Genomic DNA, 26,080 nt, shown 5'->3' on the forward strand with positions numbered 1-26,080 from the left:
GAGCTTCAGTCATAGATCTATCTAAAAAAATCATATCTACTTAATAATAACAGAAAGTAGATGATGCTGATTTTGAAAAGAATTTAAATGCTGAACTCTAAAATCAGCTGTTGAATATTATAACTTGGCTTTCTGCTAAGGTGAATGCATTTTTGATTTTCAAATCTCAAAGGAATGCTATTTAAAGATTCCCCTCCCTGCCCCCTTGTCCTTTAGTCTGTCCTGTTCCTGTACATCCAAACAGTTGAACATAGATTATCAAATTGATTTAGACTTAATATTTTATTTAGCTGACTCTGCATAATGAAAATGAAATTCTCAAAACATGACAGAGTCTTCAACAACTAAGTGTATTTTGGAAAGTGATTTTGTCATGTGCAAATTATCTATAAGGAGGCTTCCTATTACTTGGAACTAGCTTATGAAAATCTGAGCAGAGGGATTTCATCCTCTGGATTGCTTATGCCCATTTGCCCAGTGCTACAGGAAAAAAATCTCCCTATCTGGTCCCTATTTGTCTTATTTGATTAGTCATATTTCTTGCATATCAATGTCTTATTTATTTGGCTAGACTGTCTCTGATATCTCCACACTACATCCTCAGAACGGTGGTGTAAACACAAACGTTCATGGGTGGATGGTGCTGTTACATTGTGCAGCTATGTGCGGGCACTTTGCTTTAGAGAAAGACTGGCTGCTTCTGTGAAAAATTAGGATTGCCGCAATGTGTTGGGTATAGGGCCAGGCACATTTTTAAAAACGGCTCTTTCTTTGTTTTGCTGACTGATCATGAAATCTGCCAAAATTGATATTTTTCTCCTCTCTTTAAATTGATGGAAATTAAATTTAGGTAAACTTTGGTATTACTCTCATATTTCAATTTTTTTCTTAACATCCTTTGAACAATCCATCTGTGCTGACTAATCCTCTGTACAAATATTACTTATGTTCCCTGCCATGTGATTACAGATCCATTACTCTTCAAACACAGAAAAGAAGTACTACAACATGCTTGTGTCTGAATAGTTTCTCTTGCAAACATAACAAGGGAGTACATTTGGGTAGCTGATAGCTGTGCAGCTGCTGGCAGAATTCCCACATGTGTTTTACCATTAGATAAGTCTGTGGCTGGTAATGGTCGTGTTGAGATAAGATAAGTCATGTTTCACTTAGTCATCTAAGAGTACTTGTCTGTGTTGAATGTTTGCAAGAGGTGTTAAAAAGAACACTAATCAAACTTTTCTGACACCTCGGAAAGGTCTTTCATATGTTAAGCTTTTGGATATGAAGCATAACAGATCTTCAGGCTATTATGAAGCTCCTTGTCTATTCATAAATAAGTATGAATGGAAAAAGAAGGTATGAACTATGAGAAACCTGTAGCCTACATGCTATGCATTCCATAAATAGTAGTGACAGATCATGAAGTTGGCAGTTTTGACAATTCTTTAGGATATACTGTCCTTGTAAGAGCTGGTGCTTTTTCTTGGTAAATAGGCTCTCTCATGTTTATGGTTGTCTTTCTAGCTTTTTGTTTGGTTTTCTCAGCTCTTCCATTCAATTAATTTGTAACTTCAATAGTTCTGAATGATGTGTTATGAATATTAAATAGCTTTCATAATGTCACTTGATTATGGCAATATATGGAGGGGGGGCGGGGAAGGCATGTTTTATGCATAGCATTGTGTAAGTATTGATTTGCAGGAGAGCAGTTTTGAAGGACACTAATTATCTCACCACCTGAAACTTATCCTTTCTGAAGGAAACCCATCCTGTGCACATACACACATACTATATTTATATAGTATACACTTTTGTTAAGTATATTATGACAATCTTTGTATTACAAGTAGTCTTAAACAAAAACATATTTTAAAATATACCTTTATGTGTTTCCATGTTATAATCAGCTTGGACAATAACAATCGATTTCAGGTTGTTACTCAGTAGCTCAATACTGCAGTTCTGCAATCAAATACTGTACAGTGGCATAACCTATTATTTTGAGGAAACTGCTTTCTGTCAGACTTTTGTTTAATTCGTGGAGACCTTTCTGTGCCTTTTCTGCCTTGTGTGATCTTTTTGCACATCCTATATTTTACATAAAATTTGGAGTCAGTGTGCCTGAAAAATGTTACATACTGAAACGCTTCCATCTCCCATCTGACTTCACTTTCTATTTAGTGCGGACTGTGTTCTGCCTTTGTGTCAAAAACTTAACTTTAACACAAACTAGAAAGTCTACCTCAAGTTTGTTTGAAAAGTTACTTCAGACGTGAACATATTTGGTAGAATTACATGTATTAACATTTCCTATTCAAAAATGTGTTAGTAGCTCTTGTGTGTGTTTGTTATAGCAGGAAACAGAAACGAGGAAAGCAAAATGTGGGGAAGAAAGAATGTCTCATAGGACCATATATGTGAGTACAGAAACCGATTTGAATAAAACAGAGCATCAGCCCAGCAATGCTAGTTAGCAAATACAACCCACCACAATGAAGAAAAAACCCTTTCCAGTGAATATGTTCTTTTGGGTCTGGATGGAGTTGAGTAGCATAAATACACTTCATGACTGCAGAATTGACCAATGGAGTTCTGATTTGTGTTGAAAAATTGCTTACTGTATCTTCAAATTAACATCTTTGATGAGCATTAGCATAGGGTACAAGATGGTGTAATTTTCAGGTATTCTCCTCAGTTCTGTTTTATTCACTTTCTATAAGTATTTTGATCTTGAAGAAATACATGTAATCAGCCATGAAAACTTATTCTGAAACTTAATTCACTGATTGAATCTCTGTGATTCTCTTTACCTGAATTATTTTTAGATGTTGAGCCACTGTTTAGAGATTGTATCCAAACTAACAAACAGATGTATTAAGCATTTATGGTCCGGAAAACACACCATATTATCAAAACCAGAAGTTTTACTGGCTATTGAACGTTTATCACATCTTTATCATTACAGTGCCCTGCCCTGAGGACCGTACTGGTTCTTGATCCAGGCAGAATTCTCTCTACAATTTAGGAAAGGGGATTAAGAGAAGCTGACAATTCAAGTTTGTTAAAGAGTCTAGTATGTCTGAGAGGGATTCCTGTGTAGACAGAATGATGGGTTCTGTAGGTGTGCGCTGATGTCAGGACCATCAGGGATGCAAATCTGTATTTAGTGCTGAAGATGACCAAGATGGAAAATGTTGAGGGGCGGAGGGGTCAGAATTAATTAAATCGTTTGAATAGAAGAAAAGTTTGAATTTGATTAGTTGGCAACCCCTGAACACAGTGCTGTGCAAGCTTGATAAGCGTCTTTGCCACAACCCTGCTAGCCTGTGCACTACTTCTTGCTGTTAAAACCATAGTAAAAGTTTTGGGGACGGAAATAAATTCTGGTTGACTTATGTGAAATCTATCTTAAAATTAAGAAATGCAAAGGGGAACCAGGTGAGGGAATATACTGACATGTAAATGACAAGTGTCCAATCTGTAGCAGAGGCATTTCTATTGCTTAATTGAGGAGCTTGCATTTCTTTATTGTGGAAATACTTTATTGTCTTCTGGTTGTTTGAGACAAGAGGTAGAAAGGAATGCAAAAGAATTACAGTATTTTAGTGTTCTTCTGAGCCTTACCCTGGTATTGTTTTGCTTTTGGGATCAGTTGCACTTTATTCCGTCTGTTCAAAAGTGGCAGTTTAATATTTCTGTGCTTTTCAGGAAACTGTGGAAAACTGACTTCCCATCTTTCTCAAGTAAAAGAACTTGTGTTAAACTGCTTGCAAGAGTGCAGTTGTAACAATTTCCTGCACAGGCATAATTTTATATTTCCCCTGCCTTACATTTAGTGATCTATATATGAATGAATTTTTAAAGTTACTAAAAGTCAATGAAAGAGGGGGAGCAGGGAAAGGGGATTATATTGCTGATGGAGAGCAGTTTCCAGGTGTGCTGGATGTTATTACAACCCAAGAAAAAAAGAGAAATTTGGTAGTAGAAAGGAGGTGGAGAGTATTTGAGCGTTTCAATTAACTTCCAACCATCAAAGATTTTAAAGTGGACCCTCTAGTCAGGACAGTGAAAGGAAACCCATTACCTAGCTATTTCCTGGTGAAGACCTGCATATGTCAAAGTTAACATCTAGTAATTTCCTATCTTTAATCCCTTACAACGTTTGGGAAGTGTTAGTGAAGATCTTTATGATTTGATGTTTCCAGATTTTTACTGCTAAAAAAATAATTATATATGTCTGTAGCATAGCCATTTGAATTGATGTTCTCTGGGAGGGGAAGGAACATGGTCACACTTAAGAGCTGGTTTTCGCATTGTTCACTGAAGCAGGCAGCATTTCAGCATTTTGCAGTGCAGTGTTTGCAGGTAACAACTAAGTCTTGATTTGTGTGTAACTTCCAGCTTTCATCTCGCCCTTATTTTTTCTTCTTCCTCTTCTGATAGCAATTCTCTTTCCTTCCCTTTTTTCCCCCCTTTTTCCCCCCCTTTTCCCCCCCTTTTCCCCCCCTTTCCCCCCCCTTTCCCCCCCCTTTCCCCCCCTTTTCCCCCCCTTTCCCCCCCTTTTCCCCCCCTTTTCCCCCCCTTTTTCCCCCCTTTCCCCCCCTTTCCCCCCCTTTTTCCCCCCCTTTTTCCCCCTTTTCCCCCCCTTTTCCCCCCCTTTTCCCCCCCTTTTCCCCCCCTTTTCCCCCTTTTTCCCCCCTTTTCCCCCTTTTCCCCCCTTTTTTTTCCCTTTTTCCCCCTTTTTTTCCCTTTTTTTTCCTTTTCCTTTCTTCTGTCTGTGAGAACTGGTGGTTGTGAGGAATGAGCTGGGACAGACTCCTCAGGGTGCTGGGAAGTAACAGACAGCAGATATGACTCTTACTTAGGCTAGTGATAAGAAGTGGGCTACATCATTGAGACGATTAGCTCCCTTCCTTTATTAGAGCCTTCTTAAGCAGGCTCTGTTCTGGTAGCCCATTCCCCAGGATATATTCCCCCTCCTGTCCTTTTCCCCCCCGCTTCCTACTTTGGAAACAGCTAGTTAAAGTTTTGCTAATGTAGCTTTGCTGTTTAAGAGGTGAAAAATTGTGGTGTTACTGCCACAGCTGTGCTAACCTTAACCTCAAAGCAAATCTTATTCAGAGATTCAGCTGAAGTTTAGGGAGATGATGCATGTTGTGGAAAGAATAGTTCTTTTGGCAATACCTATTTTCATATTTCTCCATTGAATCTTCATTAAGACTAAGTGTGCCTGTAAAGTCACTGCCAGCACCCTAACTTTTGAGGCTTCCCTCTGCCACCTCTTTTAGGGGATGAGATGGGGAGAGGAACAGAACTGAATTCTAAGATCAATTCATAGCAGCAATTATATGAATATGAATATATTTTTACACAACTGGAGGCAAAGGTAGGATTGCTGCTGTGTCCTATTTACATGATAATGCAGCTTGAATAAAGATTTTTGTCCATGGTCAAAGATGATTTACAGAACCATTTAGACCTTGCAGAGAATGGCCTTCTTTTCAGGCACCATGGGAAGAAGGAGGTTGTGTTCATAAGGAGTGAAGCGTACATCTTTCATTCAACCACAGGGATTCCTGTAAGCTTTAGGTGATACATCTTGGCCTCAACTTTATGTAAAACACTGTACCATCTTCATGGTCTGCTCTCTGAAACAGCGTACTGAAATAAAAACTTGATTTCCCAATGAAGGAAAAATGTTATATAGGTAAAAGGGATAAGGATGTTTTCCTCAGAGTGAACAATAAATCACTTTTTAATTCTCCTAAATGACCAAACCAGCCTGACTATGACAGCGTTCAGCAGTTTGAGATACACTGCTAGCAGTGCTGTGCCCCCATAAGTCGGGTGCGCAACTTGCTTACTAGAAAGTTCAAAATTGCCTGTACAAGTAATCTCTGTTCTGTGTCTAACCATTCTTTCAAATTTAGGAAGCTTTATTTCCATATATATATATATTTGTGTGCATTGATTAATTTCTGAACTTCAAAATACTTTGGGACAGTCTAATCTGGGCAACAGTCAGTCTCATAGTCTATAGTGGCTTGTCACAGAGTAATTCTGGAGTTTTGTGGTTATATCTAATTGCATGTTTCTCTCTTTTTAAGCTGAATTAGGACTGAATTTGTCTTTGTTTTTTAACATTCTGAGGTATACTGTCCTTAAAATTATGATTTTGATACATGTATCTGGATAAAAGTATTTTCTGCAAGTCTTCACGGCCACCACATTCAACTCTAAGCATCTTCAGAAAGCACATTTGTACTGCTGGTGGCCGACTTGCCAGCAACCTTTCCAACAAGCCTGGCATGGTTTGAATCAAATTTGCTGGCAGTTACCAGAAGGATGTTTTATTGGTAGTCTTCTCACGGTGGTAAAGCGTTTTCAGTTTGTGGATATTGGAGGATGGTTGCACAAAGAAAGTCTTTAGTTCACAAAGTTTCTTCTCTGTGCTGCTCTTGTGCTTTGTTGTGCTTGTCTCTGTCCTATTTAAGCCGAGTAAGAAATGAAAGATTGTCTCCAGTCTCTTGCTGTGTTAGTATCTAGCTGTGCATTTTACTGCCTGTAGTTTTAAGCTGCTGCACTGCTCCCTTACAGAACTGAGAGAATTGAGAGAGGAAAGAAGCTATTGTCTGGCTGAAATATCCAGTTTAAATATTTTATCCCAGGACATGCAATTCCACCAGCCTGTACTGCAGAACCAGAGGGACCTCAACTCTGTTCACTCCAATGCACGTTCACTCAAATATCAATACCTGAAATGCCAGCATTAACTGGCTGATTATCGGAGCACTGTTATGAGAAGGTTAACAGATCTTGTGAGGGAATTGCGGTTTTGTGGGACACTAAATTTGATAGTTCCTGCCAACTAACAATCGTCAACTCTTGCTGGGTTCTCATAGGCCCCATTTCTCATAATCCCTATTCAGTGTCTTATATTTTAATGTTGTCCTCAGAATGTCTTTCTGAGGTAGGCAAGTGTAAAACCTATTTTACTGAGAGATTAAGTGATTTGTTCAAGGTCATACAAGAAATCTGTGACAGAACTGTAAATGGAACCAAAATCCATCAAGCCTTAGACCAGTATGTTGTCCATAAAATAATATTTTATTTTTATTATTATTATTATTATTATCCAGTTAGATTTGAAATTAGATTTGAATGTGGGGTGTCTTTGAAGTTGAGCAGGGGTCTTTGGTAATGGCAGTGAAATGTAAATTTGAGGTCCTAAATTCCTGAGGGCAGGTAGATGCTTTCTGAGGATTCTGTGACTCTTCAAAATTTAAGCAACAACACTGCCAGGTCTGTAGTGTGCATATTTATTTTGATCTCAAGAGCCAAGGAACTTGCCTTTAAAAGTGGAGCATGATGGCATCTTTGCAAAAATAAAGCATGTTCTTTTATCAGTCTTCTATATTACTGGAATAGGAGCATCGTCATTTTGGCTAAGAGCCCTGATTTTTAATGAGAAGATTTATCAAAGCTGAGCTGCTCCTTGGTAGGTGAGGAAGTTTTGTCATTAACCTGCTCGGAGTTATAACTTTATTGTGCTGGCTGATGTGCTCGTGCTGCTCTGCACGTAGCTGTGTAATTCTTCTGTGATGGAGCAGTAAGGTGGGAGTGTGGCCTGGCTGGCACAATACAAGGTAGCTTGCAGGTTTAGTAAAGGTGATTCATTGCACAAATAATTCTTGAAATCAGAGGTAGTGAAATCAAATCATACCACCTTGGTTTGCTTCACTGTTCAGCTGGTAACTAGATCACATCCAGATAAGCCTTTTCTCCTCCTTACACTTGACCTCTTAAGTCTATCCTACTGATTTACAAAATAATAAAGTAAATATTCAACATTTAGTAAAGTGTTAGACTGCCCCAGTTTTTCTCCCACTGAGGTTCCACCTCTCTTTTGAGTCATCAAATTGGGAATCTGAACCTCTCTCCCCCAGCCTGTCAGTTGTTTTGCACATTTCCTACACAGCTGTTATCCTGAAAAATGAATTTTTCATTTTTCCAGTTTCAGGTTTTAACCATTCTAACCCCTCACGATAAAAATAATAATGATTAAAAAAAAATCCAAAGGAACCTTCCTGCAAAAATCAGATAAATAACTAAACAAAAACCTAAATTTGGCAAGATGATTAATCTGTGAGGTGTCAGTGACAGTGAATAAAGATATTAGAATCTGTCTCTGTATTTGCCATTTCTCTAGCCCTTATTGGGAAATGCTACAACTTGCCCTTTCTTTCTGCTCCTGTTTTTGCTCTTAAATACTGTGCTGTAAAGGGAGTGCTGCTCCTCAGCGAAAGCCCAGGGATCTCCCTGCCTCACACCCAGGGCACAGTCGGGAGGGCAGGAGGCTGGAGGTACGTCGCGCCAGACAGCAGGCGTCTTGTCAGGTCTCCTGTGTGTGCTCAAAAGAAAGGGACTGGCCCAGGGATCAGGGGAGCAGCTCTGCCTAGAGCTGCCTCTCTGGGGCTGCAGTTATCCCAGCACCCTAGAAGCTCTGACTCTCTAACAGAGCTGGCTTTGGAAGGTTGTGGAGGGAGGGTTTTGTTTTATGATTTTTGGTTGCATTTGAACTTTGCCTTCTTGTGCTACTGTCTTTTTGATTTTATATGTGTCGCAGGGCTGCCGTTTGTAGCAGTTTGTCTTTTAATATGGATGGCAAAGTGATTTTAATGATTAATCCACAAAACAGTGCTACAAGTGAAATTGGATAAATATTAATAAAAGATGATCATTCACTGAAGCCAATGAATATTTTCTATTTATTTTAAAGGCCTGGGATCAAGCTCATAACTTTTTGAGAAGGGATTCAGGTCAAGCTTTTAGTAGCTCCTAGTATATTAAAGTGTTGTGTAGTGCAGAGAGGGAGTTGCAGAGTGCATCTGCGTAGGGTCTTGAAGGGGCCAGCAGAGCTGGGGGGAGGTAGGTGGCAACAGCGGTTTGGAGGAGACCTGGCTCAGTTCCTCTCCTAGAGGGGCTGTAGGGGAGCCAGTGCTTTCCACCACTTTTTTGCATGAAGACTATGTAAGACTGCATTGTAAGGCAGCTGTACTGCTCGCTGGGCACTACACGTCTCCAAACAAGCTGTGGTGTTGTGCAAACACATTTGTAGTGCATATTTGCCTCTGCTTTTTGTTCCCATCCCATTATGTAAATGTATTATTTTGATTGATCTCTGCTGTTTCAGTAGCTTTGACCTAATGAGCTGTAGTGACTTGAGAAGATTATCAATTTCAGGATATCAATTAGGTGTCTCATATCTGAGGTTCGCATTTTTACACCCAAAAGGCTGCATTTCTGTTGTTGCTTGGCAGTGGAATGGCAGTGACAATTGTCTGTAGTCACAGTAAATAGTCCATTCAAAGTTACTGTTTTGAACTGGTCCTTCATTTGCCCTCAAAAATAATCTGTAAAATCAGAGACCTGTTGTTCCTTTAAATGGGTTGGGGCAATCCTAAACACGAGTACAGGCTGGTCAGAGAGTGGGTTGAGAGCAGCCCTGAGGAGAAGGACTTGGGGGTGTTGGTTGATAAGAAGCTCAACATGACCCAGCAATGTGCACTCACAGCCCAGAAGGACAACCGTGTCCTGGGCTGCATCAAAAGGAGCATGACCAGCAGGTCGAGGGAGGCAATTCTCCCCTTCTACTCTGTTCTTGTGAGACCCTACCTGGAGTACTGCATTCAGCTCTGGGGCCCCCAACTTCAGAAGAACATGGGCCTGTTGGAGCGAGTCCAGAGGAGGGCCACGAAGATGATCAGAGGGCTGGAGCACCTCTCCTGTGAAGGCAGGCTGAGAGAGTTGGCATTGTTCAGCCTGGAGAAGAGAAGGCTCTGGGGAGACCTTCTAGCAGCCTTCCAGTACCTGAAGGGGGCCTACAAGAAAGCTGGAGAGGGACTTTTTACAAGGGCATGCAGTGATAGGACAAGCCGTAATGGCTTTAAACTGAAAGAGGGTAGATTTAGATTAGCTATAAGGAAGAAATTCTTCACTATGAGGGTGATGAGACACTGGAACAGGTTTCCCAGAGAAGTTGTGGATGCCCCATCCCTGGAAGTGTTCAAGGCCAGGCTGGATGGGGCTTTGAGCAACCTGGTCTAGTGGAAGGCGTCCCTGCCCATGGCAAGGGGGTTGGAACTAGATGATCTTTAAGGCCCCTTCCAACCCAAACCATTCTAGGATTCTACGATTCTATGGTAAATCCTTTTCCATCATGTAACTATTCTGTGGTTCCTGTTCTAAATGGCTTGCAAGGATTACTGAAGATTCTGCCCCTTCTGTAAATAGCTTTAACACAGATTTTTTAAAAAACTGTGTACATAAGTTCAAATTAATCTTGGTGACTAAATGCATATGTGATTCCTTCCCTTCCCCCTGCCTTGTCCTCTTCAGCTCAAACATTCCCTTTTGCTTGTGATAATTTCTTGTAAGTTAAGAGCTAGCTTTTTTTTTGGATAGGCTGCTTATGTCCTTTGACTAGAATGAGGCCATTAATGTACTGGATGCTATCCAATGGCCTGCAGCAGTACCAATCAAAAATAATTATTCAGTGTTATATGGTTGTCAGTAGTAGGTACACATATGTTTGAGTGTGTGCATAGCGTTTAAATGAGTTTGATATACTTAAATTTTTTTGGTGGTATGCAGTGACTTGGAAACATATTTTAGTTGCATATTTTAGTGTTTTAACAGATGCATGCATGACACAGGTGAAATTCCTTCTGAAACTTGCCAAACTCTAGTTCTGTTAACTGCTCCGTAAGGACCTAGAAGGCAGTCATTTGTGATGGGATGTTAAAACATCAATACTGATTCCTGGGGGCAATGGGAATTTTCTGAAAGACTATGGAGGTACAGAATCTCAGCAGATCACCTTTCCTGAGGTACTATTGAAAAAAATAATGGAAGCAATTACTATCCTTGACAGAAGAGCTAAGTGACTTACAAATACCGTGCTCATCCGCAGGGTATCACCTGTTAGGAGTGTTCTGAGTGAGGTGTCATAAAAGCCTAACTCATGCTACACTGGAATCTCTACCAAGCAAAGAAGTTACCTCTGTTCAACATGGCTCAACAGGATTACGTTAGTATGAGCTCTTTCGGCAAAACAACAATGAAAAATGCTTAGAGTATCTTGGTGATTGCTTTCCATATAGTTTGGACCTATAGGTATATTGTTATTAAAGCAAAAAAGGCTCAGGAATGTAGGCTGTGAATGTGCAAAAATTAACGTGGGGCTGTTAGTTAACAATGAAGATGTTTTTGTTTCTGTCCACAAAAAAAAAATCATGAATGTCACTTACAAAAGCGTTGCACTGTAAGGAAACTCTGCATTTCCCTAGGTGGGATAGGATTTAAAATAACCCTCAAAAGCTCTACTGTTACAGAAATAGATTTGTTTTTGTAGGTAGCTAATGAATGGGTATCTACAATGTGACTAGTCTACAATCTACTTAGAAAATTATTCTGATAATTTGTATTTATATTTTTTGGCTGAGAAAAGTATTATTTTACATCCTGTAGAGATGCTTTTGCTTTTATCCATTCAGTCATGTTTTATTACATAGAACTGAGAATTAAAGCAGGAAATGTAGGTCATCTGAACCATGTGAGAAATGCGCCTTGGGCATTGTGAGCTATGAACGCTGTCTTTCCCGTACACTCACTGGTTGATTATGACTGGTTTTTAAACTGTAACATAGGTGAACTGGCAGTTACTTCTGAAGTTAACATTGTACCTGTGTCCACTGCCTTTACTATTGTCAGGTGCTAAGGTAATAAAATTTATGTTAAACTTCTTGAATATTCAGAATTGTGCTGTACTAAGAATGTACTTGCGTCTCATGTTCACAAGCATAGTAAGGGTTATGGGTAGCCCTGCAGTATTATAAGAATAAGCTTGAAGTAAAATGGAAAAACCACTGTCTGTGTGGAGGTGAAGTGTCTAGATGAAGAAGCTTTTTTTTTATTCCTGTACTGGTGTTTTTGGTTGGTGTTTCAGCTGAGATGACTCATTAACAACTTCACCTTCCAAAAATTATGTTGAAGCTGAATGTTTTTCAAGTCTGAATCAAGACCGGAATGCTGAATTTTGGATGACACCATTTAGTAAATTTTTCTTGTTACCATGTTATTTTACCCATATTTATTACTTGAGTTTATGGGTGTACTTACTATTCCTGTTGATTACTGTTTATTACTGTAAGACTCACTCTCTGGAGATATAACCCTCCACTTACTTTCATGTATTCAGTACAGAATCATGTTTAAAGACTTGCATTTCTTTAAATGGAGTTATTTTTCACCAGAAACTGTTAAGTTCTTTCTTTTCTTACTCTTAAGTAATCAAAATTCTTTGATGCTACACTTTCACATTTTTTTCAGTAATTAATTTTTCTTTTTTTTACTGTTATGTTTTATTGATATTTAATATCTAGAAGCATCATATAGCAGTTCATGACTTAGTTCTAGGCCTTTCTTGCTAAAACCAGGGAAGAGATTGAGGTAGGGATAAAGTACACCCTTTAAATCTGTAAAGCAAATAGAGGGGAAATTGGAAGTTATGATTGGAACACTGGTCAGCTGATTGGTTTTCTGGGTACCTTAGAAATTTAATGGATTTCCCAAAACGTCTAACACAAATGGAGTAATAATTTGTTAATCATGTTAAATATTTTGAACTCTCACACACCAGTCCCCCAAACTGTTGAACAGTTGATTCAAATCCGATCAAGTTTATTTCTTTTGTTGTTCTTTTTTTTGAATTACAAGTGCCCCTATACCTATCAAGTAAAGTGAGAGACTTGGTATGTTCCAGAGACTGCTGAAAAGGTGACGTGATTTAGAATCCATTACTTTTTCCTATCCAGTTTCTTTTGTGAAATATAAAATATATTCAAATGATCTTAAGGTTTGCAAAAAGTGTGTAGAACTCACAGTGCAGGGAGTGGCTATTTTTATTCATGGAGTGACTGTGGGACTGTATTGTGGTGGCTTCATGAACTTGCCTGTCAACTGACATATGGTGAGTTAATAAACAGGTTGTTGGTTGAAGCTTCTGAGTCAGTAAAGTCAAATTTTGTCAGAGTAGAATATTTTTTCCTTCTTTTTTTCTCACTGTGTTAGCAAGTTTTTTTGTTTTGTTTCGTTTTTAATCCTGACCTTTATCCAAACAGTAAATGTGGGTAGTCAACTAGAGGAATCTAGGCACTCACTGGTTCTAACCCTTTGATCTGGGAATCAAGATGCATGTTCTTCAGCTGTAGTCCTTGTGTGTCTGGGCTTTGTGCCTCTCTGAGTGTATAGAGAGGCTTTGTGTTGCCATAGTTCCTACTTTTGAAATAGATAGGCTGGAAGATTTATCCAGGGAAGAGAAGAGTAAAAATGGAAATGTTTCTATGCCCACCAATGCAGGTTGGTGGGTTTTGTTTGTTTGTTTTGTTTTGTTTGGGTTTTTTGTGGGTTTGTTTTTTTTTTCCCTTAATGCCTATAAGAGAAGAAGGTGATTTTCTTCAGGTTCTGGGTCTAAGCTTTTATTTTACCTGAAAGGTACAATTTTTAACTGTTGTGAGTTACAGGAAAAAGATTGAGAACAATATTTTGAAATTCCCATTTTTTTAAATTCTAAAGAGTACTTCAAAGAGTAGTGCTGAACTCTTTATTTTTAAGGCTAATTTAAGCGCTAAATGTAATTTGAACAGCTTTAAATAATGCATATTATATTTAGACCCCCACATTTTCAAAGGTAGACAACAGCATTATTCTGGTACCTTACCATAGGACCTGATTTGTTAAAGGGTTTGAGTGATGGTGACTCTGGGACAGAATATGAACTCTGTAGTCATTGAGAGTTTTACATGACCAGGTCTTCAGAGACAGACCATCCCCTGAAGAGCATAAATATAAGTTTAGATGTTCATATTGAATGGTCTACGATCTTCATAATATGCTTGGGAACATGGTATGATCAGGAGAGATTACTGTAACTGAACAAAATATATGTGGTAATTTCAAAACACTCCACATTTCAAATCTCTCTTTCGGTTCTCTGGATGTCATGCATATCCACGTCAAGCACAGTTACCTTGCTTTCTCGTTTTACTGATGGAGAAGCAAACCCATCTATCACTTAAATGTTCTTTATTCCAAACTGTAATTGAGATGGGGGTGGGATCTAATGAGGTTAAAATTCATGTACCCAGGCCAGTGAGGGATCTTTTTTGTTTCCTTAATTTAGTTAATAATCTACTGGATTAAATCATATATAATCTGGCTGCGTCGGGAATTTTGTCTTAGTAAGGATTTCAGGAATAATTCCTCGATAGTATCTGAATACCCCAGATAGCCTTTGAGATAAGGAACCATTCATTTCCCCTTCCACCACTGTAAATGTTGTGGAATTATTACAGATTGGATTTTCACATCTATGTTATTTTAGAGTTTCTTTACAGATTGACCAGGGAAATAACACTAGCAACTGATTTTGAATTCAAATTTTCCATACAGTTAAGGATTTTGTATGAAATCTATTGATTAAATAGTCTTTAGTTTTAGTCTTTAGCATCATAGAAACTCCATAGATTAATAGCATGAAATTCCTTTATTAAGAACAATAATTCCTCAGGTTTCTTCTACTCACTGAAGAGTTCTTTGTTTCAAGTTACTGTAAGAATATTGCTACTTTACTTTTCTTGAATAAACAATTCTGTGTAAAATCACAGTAGCACCAGTGTTTATTTGTTTTGTAAGGTAGGTTTGATACATAAATAAACTTAAAATTTAACTCAATTTCCTATTTTTTTGTAAATTATATATTAATTATAAATGAAAGAACTCCATGGAAATATTTTCAAACAGACTGAGACTTGGGGTCCTGAGTTCTGTTGACTTTTCATCTGATTTGACTTGTCATTTTGAGGAAGATATTTAACTCCTCGTTTTTTTGTTTACCAGACCTTAAAAAGGAGAATAAAACTTATGTATTTAGTTGAACCCACCAAATGGTGTTTGTCTGTACACACCTGGGGTATTAGTTGTTAACCCTTTAGAAAGTATGTGCTAAGGAATGAATGTGACTTTCATTATAATACAATTTCTAAAATAACTCCCAGGTAGAAGTAGGTTGGAAGGAGCAACTTTCTGTTTGAAGGCAATTTGGGAGCAATTTTCTTGAAAGTATAATACTCCAGGGATGTAGTTCAGTATTAAAGTAGGAACCTCCCTGCTTTGTCAGCAATTTAATGATGAAAATTATGTGGATATTTAAAATGAACAGAGGACGTGGGTTTGGAAACTAATTCAGCATGGAAAGCACTTGTTGCTCGGTTTGTGGAGCACCAGGTTATTCTTAGAGGAGAGCAGAGAGGAAAAAAAGCTGCAGGTTAAGCTTCTATAACTACTCATGAAGCAAACTAATTGTGGGATTTCCTAATTATTGGAATTAGGGTTCGTTGTCTGCTATTGATATTCTCCTTGAAAATTACATGAAGCTGATTTAAATAATTGAATACTTTTTAAGCCCAGAGGCATGCTGGGGAATGAAAATGAAGTTAAATACGTTCATGTTTCGATTAGGGCATTTCAAACAGTATCAACCCTGAACACAGGCAGTTTATATATATCATATTTTTAAGAAGTAATTTTAAAACGTTTTTCCAGTTTTGTGATACCTTTTCCATATATCCTGATGTTGTGAGACTCGATGATAATTCTCAATAATATATTCTAACTGATAGATTAAGGTGAAAAGTGCTTTCTTCTTGCTACAGGAAATAAACTATTCCCACTGAAACACTGGTAGCCTCTGTTAATTTATGGTTGTCCCTGTGCCTCTTGGGAATCCTGAGCATGGACCAAGTCAGATAAGATATGATTTATGTTTATATGCTATATTCTTCATAACTGAAAAGAGTTTTATTTCTGTGGACATCAGATTACAGTGGATAGGGTTTAGATAAGATGATGAAATAGTGTGTAACTTCTTCTTTTCTGATCTATTTCTTTCGAAGTCTAGTACACTGTGCAATACAGTTTAAACTACAAGGAAGTTCAGTGTGCTTTAAAACTGGATGTTAAGTCTGATGTTTGATTCTGCTCAATGCTGTAGCCTAATTCTGTTCCCACTACTTTGTTTCTTCCAGGACATGAGAGACTGCTCCCACGATGGCAGAGATGTGTGTGAAAGATTTTGTTGAACACTACATGACTCTTAAATGCTAAAAGCAGAAGGCACTAGCTGGTAGCTCAGTGTGGAGCAAAAATTTTGTTTTAAACTTCAAAAATAATTATGTCAAAGAAAAGTCGTGCCAAGGGAGAGAAGTCCGACATGGAGATTGAAGCCCTGCAAGCTGCTAATGAGGAGCTACGAGCTAAACTAACCAACATCCAGATAGAATTTCAGCAAGAAAAAAGCAAGGTATTTGTCTGTCTATATTTTGTGATCATTCTTCTTAACAGTAGCACCGTTAGAAACCAGCAGAGCTTGAATCTCAAACTAATTCACTACTAAAATGCATTAGCTTTAAAAGAAAATCATGTGACAAAGAAGTGAAATCAGGTGAACTGAAATTGGTGCCAACTATTTTAAATAATGTGCAAAAGAAAGTAAATATCCCCAAACATCCAGTCACTGAAATTTGCAGCCACAGCGATACAAATGGCACTAGCTTAGTGTGACTTGAAGGCAACAAGGGAGTTTTGTATTTGATCTGAGCACTGAAAACTGTATGTTGTAAAAAGAAGTGTCTTCAAAGTCAAACATCAGCACCGTATTCAAAGCATGTCACTTTAAATGCCTATGGAGAATGTAAATTAACTAGAAATCATCTGTGCAGGAGTCCTGATTTGATTTGCTGACGTTTTGTGTGCCATTGCTCTGAGCTGTTCGATGATGCATCCGATTGCTAATGAAACAGATCCATCAATATTTGTCTATCTAGCACATGTTCAACAGGTATTTGAGTAATCAAGAGAACACGTAGGAGAAATTGTTCATTCATGAAGTACATATATATTTATAAAGATTAGCATTTACTTTTACATGTCTCTGTAGCAGTTTAAAACATGGACAAGCCAAGAAGGTTACTTCTATTCTATTAGTTTATTAATCTCAATTAGCGCATTTGACTTTGCACAAACAGTCCTGGAGGTGAATCCGTGTGGAGATAGATTTATCTGTGTGTGTTTGGTGATACTGTAGTTGCATGAGTCTCAAGGACTTACCAGTGGAGCAAGTATGCACTGAAAATATATTGATTTTATATAAGATAGCTTTGTTCTAGCTTTGTTTTGGTGTAAAATTTGGAACACCTGAATAATAATATTCCTGTATGTTCTAGTTTCTTTAACAGCCTTGTGTGAAACTCAGCTTTGAATGGTCTTATTTTTCATATTTTAATTAATAAAGCAAACAAAAAGCCCCCTACAAATATAATCTTCAGAATTTATTTCTTACAGAGGAAAAAGAAACAGTAAAGCCTTAATTCTTGTTTGACTGATACAATAGGTTCAGTATATATCAGCCAACTCAATTTGTGTTGCCTCGGAAATTGTTCTTCTTCGCAAAAAGTGATATCTCTTATGGGTCAGCAGTATTGATGAGTGTACAGAAAAGTCAGGTTTTTTTGCTATTATTTTCCTCATCCAACTTCTCCTACTCTTGTTTAATATAATGAGAATAAATTATAAAATGAGAGTGGCACAAACTCCTTGTGCTTCTTAAAACCACACACCATGAAATTTAGTAGTGGCTGATACCCTCTAAAATTGAATTTACCAGCTGATAAATTGTATTATTTCACTGTCATTTTGAGCATCTCAGTGCTTCTGTTTGGAAGGAGACTTGTAAGCAGATGGTACATGACATTTACATTAGTAAATTTTTCTTTTTAGTTATTTTGCCTTATTTCCTGTTTTGTTCTGCACCACTTTTTATGTAGAAATACAGATGTGAATTTTATTATCATCTTTTAATTGCATTAAAAAGATCACATAAGTATAAAGTTATCTTATACCTTGGACAGAAGAATGAATTAATTTTGAGTGTTTAAATTACTCAGATTCTAAAAAAATTTACAAAAAGATTACACGAACCCTAAGAAGAGTTTAGCCCTGATAAGCTCCCAAGTTTGATGCTTTACCTGTAATAGGGTCAAGTTTAACTCTGATTCAACTAAGAATAAACTGTAGCTAAACGACCACGACAGCTGTAGGAACATTTTCTACACTAGCCTGCTTATTTACCTATATCCAGTCCAGTTCTTCAGTTTGGATACCTGTTCATCTTCCTACAGTTTGAGAATTTCATATTTTCTGGAATCTCGAGGTTGTTATAGGAGACACATCTGTCTATTGTGTGCATATGTGTGCAGAGAAATGAGCGAGCTCACATATGTAATGTGTTGGTAAATATGAAAGGAAATTACAGCCAGAGTGCTCTAAAATCCTACTAAATATACAGTGCAGTCCGTAGTAAATTCTGCGGCATGTTGGAGTGCATTTCTGGGAGGATGGGGGGGAAGAGGTCTTCAACATCTTTCCCACATCTTTACTGTAAATCATTTAACTAGAATTGAACCGTGTAGTTTATTTCCCACCATCAGGGCAACAGCCTGCTCTCTGTCTGTGCAGCAGTTATATAGGATGCCTTGACTGACAAGATGAATAAATTAAAGCCACAGAGATTTTTCCTCTTTAGACTGTAGCTTAAAAATGAGTAGCAAAACCAACAGAAATTACGGCTTGGTATCAGAAAAGTAAAAACACTGTGCCTAGAGAATTCTAAATAAATTAGATGGCTTTATTGGCACAGAGGTAAGAGGGAATGTATTGAAGCTGCTAGAGAGACAGCTCTGTGGCCCATGGGACATAAACTGTATTAGGAAAGGTAACAAACTCTTGTGGGGCCAATTAATTTAAGTTAATTCTCCTAAACTATTTCGTCCCTCACGTACATGCCTATATTAATGGTTTATGAGGAAGAACCTTCTAATTGATGAGAGACATCACAAATGGAAATTAGTCTTAACATACTTCTGCCTGCAAAATACCGATTTCTTTGAAATAAAATTATACCCAAGAGACATCCAAAACTTTGTGCATATTTTCAGAGTTCATTTTGTTTCATTTGTTGTTGAGCCATTTAAAGAAATTTCTCCTGTAAAATTGTTTCCCTCCACGCTTATGCGATATCTGTCTGATCCAAAATTGATACATTTGCTGTTCTTTGAATATACATCATCGTGGATCTTGCTGGTGGTGTTTTGGGCCTCTGGTGTACAAGCAGCTGCCTTCATTTATGTTGCCAAAGGGGTGAAGCAAAAGTTGTGGCCCTGCCTTAGTTCCCTTTACTGCCTTTTGGTTTGGGAACACTTGTTTGATGTGTTTGGGCAGCCTGTTGGTATGTAGTATGTCCTCCTGGGATTGTAGGTTTGCTGCCATCTGTGCCTTCCTGGAGAAGGAAATGCATGAACGGAACATGGGCTCGCATACTGTCCTCTCCTAGTGGAAACGTTTGGTTGGAAGACATCCAAAATTTGGGTATCAAGTAACAAAAAGAGTTGACTGAAGCACAAAAATTATACTTATTTTAGCATGAATGGAGACAGGACTCACTCTAACTGAACCTTGAAGTCCGGTGCAGTAAGCACAAGCAGGTGCAGTGAATGAGCATGGTCTTGGCAGTCAGCGTCAAGAAAATGTGAATCAGCTCAAGTGGTTTTATAAATGCTTATGCTGAGATCCATGAATATTTAGGAACAAGTATTACAAAAGTACCTATTGCTACTGAGATGGTTAGCAAACATTAGAAGACAGTCTTCCAATACTTCAGATAATATTTTGTTCCTGATAGCAAAGCGTTATAGTGTTTGCTGTCACTATTGCTCCATCTTCACTGAGTTCTGCTATTGCTTTTAAATACCCATATTCTGCTTCTGACTGTACATTTGTAGAGTTGAGATCACCACACATCTAGGAGTTAGGATAAATGAGCTGTTTCAATTCAGTTGCTACTGCATCACCTCACAATTTTATAGATTGTTTTTGTAAGTCCTCATGCTTTTCTCAGATTTCATTGGGTTTGTTGAGCTTTGATGTCAGATGTTGAATCTGCGTGTAACAGTGATTCCTTGTAAGTTGAAAAAAGATCTATCTTCAATATGTGAAATCAAAAAAAAAAAAAAAAAGAGATAGCATGTCATACTGTCAAAACAGCTTTATTTACTGGGGATTAAAAAAGTTGTATGGAAGTTATGGCCAGTATGTATGGAAGAACTCTAAATACAGCTGTTGATTTGAGAGTCCAGACATACTGAATATATATATATATATAACTGAATGTTATTCCCTTCTGCTATGTATGGAATAAGAAAGGAGCTGGTTAACTTACTGAACTATAAGGAGTGTACTGAGTAGCAAGGACGCACTATGGTATTGTAATTGGGAATGAAATATGGCAACCCTCTTGGAGCAGGGAAATCAATGAAGTATTGGTAAAACCATGCATAGTTACTCCAGCCACTACTGACTGGGATTAAAAGGAAGCACATCCCTTTGGGTAGGTTGTTTCCTGACAGCAGTTGAAGGGCATTTGAATTCAGCTGTTCTCTACTCTTGATATGTAAATGTAAATTCTCAATACTTAACAAAATCACTAGAAGGAGAGCATCTGTCAAACATTGGACAGTACATAACAAAGTTATTAAGAATAAATGTGGCAGTGTTACTTCAATCAGAATTCAAAATTATTAAATGAGTGAATATGCTAGACATGATAATGTGATTTCTAACCCAGGTAAAACAGATATTGGAGAGGAGTGAGACATCAATAGACAGACATTAAGCAATGACTATCCTTAATTTGGAAGAATTAACAAGAAAGTATGATAATTAAACCTTTTACATGGTATCATGTTGGAAGAGGCTGACAGAAAACAGAGTGAAAGACATCCAAAAAAGTCTGATGTTACCATGTGATCTACAGGAAAATTCTACTCAGAACTGTAGTAGGGCCTTTAAAATTAACGTATCTTATGAAATTATGTATCTAAACTATTTAAATCTGGAATAAAAGGACAATCACTGGAGTCTTCAGAAGTTTCTAGGGGATCCAAATATAGCACAGGGAAAAGAGAAAAGTTTCATATATTCAAGTACGAGCAGAAACACATTTTCTGTGATCCTTTGATATTGTTATGTAATCTTGAGAGTTTATGTTAAAAGAAGTGGAAATCACACAGAATCACAGAATCGCACAGCTTGGAAAAGACCTTTAAGATCATTGAGTCCAACCGTAAACCTAACACTACCAAGACCACCACTACACCATGTCTCTAAGCACCTCATCCAAACGTCCTTTAAATACCTCCAGGGATGGCAACTCAACCACTTCCCTGGGCAGCCTGTTCCAATGCTTGATAACCCTTTCAGTGAAGAAAAATTTCCTAATATCCAGTCTAAACCTCCCCTGGCGCAACTTGAGGCCATTTCCTCTTGTCCTATCACTTGTTACTTGGAAGAAGAGACCGACCCCCACCTCTCTACAACCTCCTTTCAGGTAGTTGAAGAGAGCGATAAGGTCTTCCCTCAGCCTCCTTTTCTCCAGGCTAAACAACCCCAGCTCCCTCAGCTGGTCTTCATCAGACTTGTGCTCCAGACCCTTCACCAGCTTCGTTGCCCTTCTCTGGACACGCTCCAGCACCTCAATATCCCTCTTGTAGTGGGAGGCCCAAAACTGAACACAGGATTCGAGGTGCGGCCTCACCAGTGCTGAGTACAGGGGGACAATCACTTCCCTAGTCCTGCTGGCCACGCTATTGCTGATACAAGCCAGGATGCCATTGGCTTTCTTGGCCGCCTGGGCACACTGCTGGCTCATATTCAGGCGGCTGTCAACCAACACCCCCAGGTCCTTCTCTGCCTGGCAGCTTTCCAGCCACTCTTCCCCAAGCCTGTAGCGTTGCATGGGGTTGCTGTGGCCCAAGTGCAGGACCTTGCACTTGGCCTTGTTGAACCTCATACAATTGACCTCGGCCCATCGATCCAGCCTGTCCAGGTCCCTCTGCAGAGCCTTCCCACCCTCCAGCAGATCAACACTCCCACACAACTTGGTGTCATCTGCAAACTTACTGAGGGTGCACTCGATCCCTTCGTCCAGATCATTGATAAAGATGTTAAACAGAACTGGCCCCAACACCGAGCCCTGGGGAACACCGCTTGTGACCGGCCGCCAACTGGAGTAAACTCCATTCACCACCACTCTTTGGGCCCAGCCGTCCAGCCAGTTCTTTACCCAGCGAAGAGTACACCCGTCCAAGCCATGAGCAGCCAGTTTCTCCAGGAGAATGCTGTGGAAAATGCTTGAGGCAAGAAAGATTACAGTAGATGTGGTGCCTTGATTTTTTTATTTATTCTTTTTAAAGAGTTTTTTTATTTATTTGTTGCTGGAAATGGGCATACAAGAAGAGGATATTTATGAAAGTGGACAGAATAAAGGGTGAACACAGGAGGCTTTTTGCTATGGAGAAGGAACAATGAGTAAGATCATAGATCAACAAAGCAAGCAGTAGAGGCGGATGGACTGGAAAAATGGTGACTGAATATACTGGTTTTGGCTGGTATAAAGTTAATTTTCTTCACAGTAGCTTGTATGAGGCTGTGTTTTGGATTTGTGCTGAAAACAGTGTTGATAATACAGGGATGTTTTCGTTACTGCTGAGCAGTGCTTACACAGAGTCAAGGCCTTTTCTGCTCCTCACCCCACCCCACCAGCGAGGAGGCTGGGGGGGCACAAGAAGCTGGGAGGGGACACGGCTGGGACAGCTGACCCCAACTGACCACAGGTATATTCCATACCCTATGGGGTCATGCTCAGCATATAAAGCTGGGGTGGAGGTTGGCGGGGAGGCCGCTGCTGGGGGACTGACTGGGCATTGGTCCATTGTTTTCCTTTCTCTTTGGGTTTTTTTTTTCCTCTTTTCCTTACAATTTTTAAAAGTTATTATTTCTTTTTAATTTTTAAACTGTTTTTATCTCAACCCACGAGTCTCTTTCTCACTTTTACCCTTCCAATTCTTCCCCCATCCCACCCAGTGAGTGAGTGAGCGGCTGTGTGGTGCTTAGTTGCCAGCTGGGGTTAAACCACGTAACTGAGCAGCGAGTACAAGTTCCATTGAAGCAACGTCTGATATGCTGGAGTCATGTCTGACTGCTGCTTCTGCCAATTCTAAGCTCTTATTAGAGGAGAAGGAGATTCGGAGAAGTGATTGCCTGAAAGCACAAACAAGGTAAAACTGGACGGATTCTTGGACAACTGGAATCTTGGACAACCTGGAATCAACCGGAATCAACAAGAATCCGGTTGGAATCAACTGGATTCTTGGACAACTAGGCGGTGACCCGCCTAGTAGATGAGGGAAAGGCTGTGGATGTTGTCTATCTAGACTTCAGTACAGCCTTTGACACGGTTTCCCACAGCATTCTCCTGGAGAAACTGGCTGCTCATGGCTTGGACGGGTGTACTCTTCGCTGGGTAAAGAACTGGCTGGATGGCTGGGCCCAAAGAGTGGTGGTGAATGGGGTTTACTCCAGTTGGCAGCCGGTCACAAGCACCTTTACCTTTTTGTTCTGACACTAGCCTGTTGCACAGTAATTTTCTCTTGCTTCTGCTATAAGATATATCACTATACCATATCACTCTGAAGTAGGAGCTTCAGGTGTCCAGCAGTTATAAGTCATCCAGTGCTCTAAGACTGACTGAGTAGTCTCTGATATGGAGACCAAAGTGTGAGCTTGTGTTTGGGGGGATGGTGATTGCTGCTGTTTCTGCTCAGCTCCTTGCTGTAGCATTGTGTGGAGTGCCTTTCAGAGACTCAGCTTTCAGGGTTGCTTGGCACTTCTTCTTATCCTTGGTCGCCGTACCAGTGTAGACATATTAAAGTTGGTCCAGTTAGATCTACAGATCTCCTGAATGAATCTTTTAGACCTGTCCCCCCTGCCCAGTGGATTTCGATATGACTGGAGACTGCAAAGCTGATTCCTTTCCAATTTCAGTATCAGCCCTTTTTAGCTTTTAACCAGGAAAAGATCAGGCAAACAAACCTGCTTCACTAGAGGTGACACCTACGGGTTCAATGTGATTGGTGTGGATGCAGAATACCTTTTCATGAAGAGCTTTCCCATGAAAACCTTTCCCATGAAAACCTTTTCATGAAGAGCTGTTGCTAGTGGCCTAGCAACAGCTCAGTAGTCTTCAGATACTCAGTTAAACATGTATCTGACCCTGCTGCTGGTGAAGGAAGATTGCTAGGAAGGCAACAATACTTTCCTTTTCTAGCCAGCTGCAGGGTGGAGGGTGTGTACGCAAAGGAGGTATTTCTTTGCTGCCTGGAAAAATACAAGAGAAGGAGAAAAAGAAGAATTGTGCAGGATTTACCTGCCAAATTGCAATTTCAGAAGCATATGGCAAGTTGACTTGGTATGTCTGGTTACAACCTGGTAATACCAATGTTTCCTTGTTTAATTTAAAGTAAATTGAGTTGGCTCTGAATATGGAGCAATGAAACCTTGTGTTATCCTGGAGAAGTGATGTTTCAGAGCACTTTGCTCAGGAATATTCAACATCAGGCCCAGAAAAATATATTTCTATTAAATTTTGTTAAAATTCTTCAGGTGATCATGGTTGGAGCAGGCTTAAGCTGCATTGGTTACTGTTGGATTTATGTGTACAGAGACATACCAAAAAGAGAAAGAAAGAGACAATTTATTACTTTTACTGGCTTTGCTATTTTGTCCCTTTTCATGTCACTGGAAATTAGATCTGTATTTTAAAAAAAGTGTTTTTTCTACACATTTTCGGAAATGAGGCATTCGGATTGCTCTACTCTGTGGCAGGGAAGAAATTTTTCAAGCTATTGCTGTAGCTGTTGCTGCAGTTCAGTGAAGCCATATTTAGTCGCACAGTATGATAGATAACTTGCCATTTTTTTAAATTTCTTGTCCTTTTACTTATAGTTAAATGATCTCTCTCATTTAAAAAAGCAAGGTAAATTCAGATTTTTAAGAGAAACGTAAAATATACTGCTGAATACGTTCTTTCTCTTTCAAATATCAGTTTGTATTGGGCTATGTGACCCTGCTTTTGAATGTAAAAAGGTTTTGGGGAATCTTTCTGGTGATGGTAGAATCCCTGTGGAGTTAAACTAGAGCATATGAACGCTCAGTGTGTGTTTGCAGAGATGAAAAAATGTATTTGAACATGAGCCAGCAATGTGCCGCTGTGGCAAAGGCGGCTCGCGGTATCCTGGGCTGCATTAGGAGGAGCATTGCCAGCAGGTGAGGGAGGTGATGCTTCCCCTCTGCTCAGCACTGGTGAGGCCACACCTGCAGTGCTGTGTCCAGTGCTGGGATCCCCAGTACAAAAGAGGCATGGACAGACTGGGTCAAATCCAGTGAAGACCTATGAAAATGGTGAATGGCTTGGAGCACCTAATGTGCAAGGAAAGGCTGAGTGATCTGGGACTGTTTAGGCTGGAGAAGAGAAGGCCTGGGAGGACATTATTGATGTGTATAAATACCTGATAGGGGAAACTTGATAACCTGATAGGGGAAACCCTTATCCCAAACCATTCTAGGATTCTGTGATCTTTCTTTGCTTATGTCCACAGAAGTCTTGCCTAAGTGAATAATTTTTAATGGCGTGATCCAGTGCACGCTGAAATTTTAATAGAAAGGATGCTGTTGACTAGACACTAGATTACACTATAAGTGTGTTTAAATAGGAGTAGATTTTACTTTTTTTTTAGAAAAAAGCAAAGCATACAGACTTCTTTTGTTGTTGTTGAAGGAAGTTGCTATTGCATTTGATTTCTAAAATAAACAGTAGCATCTTTGCTTGTTGGCCTCACCCCTAGTAACCTACCTTTTTCACGGTTGGCAATAAATTGTCTACCATAACCTGAGTTCCTGGCAAAAAGCTGTGTGGAGAGTATTCCTCCTGCCCGCCAAGTGACTGACTATTGTGCCACAAATAAAAAAGTCTGCATTTAAATCCAAAAGAAAAAAAATGAGGTAGTCC

At 39.1% G+C, this 26,080-nt stretch overlaps 1 protein-coding gene across 1 annotated transcript in view; it reads left to right on the top strand.

Moving 5' to 3' along the window:
• The first annotated feature begins 1,208 nt into the window (after positions 1–1,208).
• Positions 1,209–26,080, top strand: part of JAKMIP1 (janus kinase and microtubule interacting protein 1) — a 71,067-nt gene continuing 46,195 nt past the window's right edge. The window contains exons 1-2 of the mRNA XM_075499725.1: positions 1,209–1,359; positions 16,149–16,423. Coding sequence (XP_075355840.1) covers positions 16,295–16,423 — 129 coding nt within the window. The 5' untranslated portion in view covers positions 1,209–1,359; positions 16,149–16,294. The remainder of the gene's footprint in view (positions 1,360–16,148; positions 16,424–26,080) is intronic.

The sequence above is a fragment of the Mycteria americana genome, chromosome 4 (genome assembly GCF_035582795.1).
Source record: "Mycteria americana isolate JAX WOST 10 ecotype Jacksonville Zoo and Gardens chromosome 4, USCA_MyAme_1.0, whole genome shotgun sequence".
Taxonomy (NCBI): Eukaryota; Metazoa; Chordata; class Aves; order Ciconiiformes; family Ciconiidae; genus Mycteria; species Mycteria americana.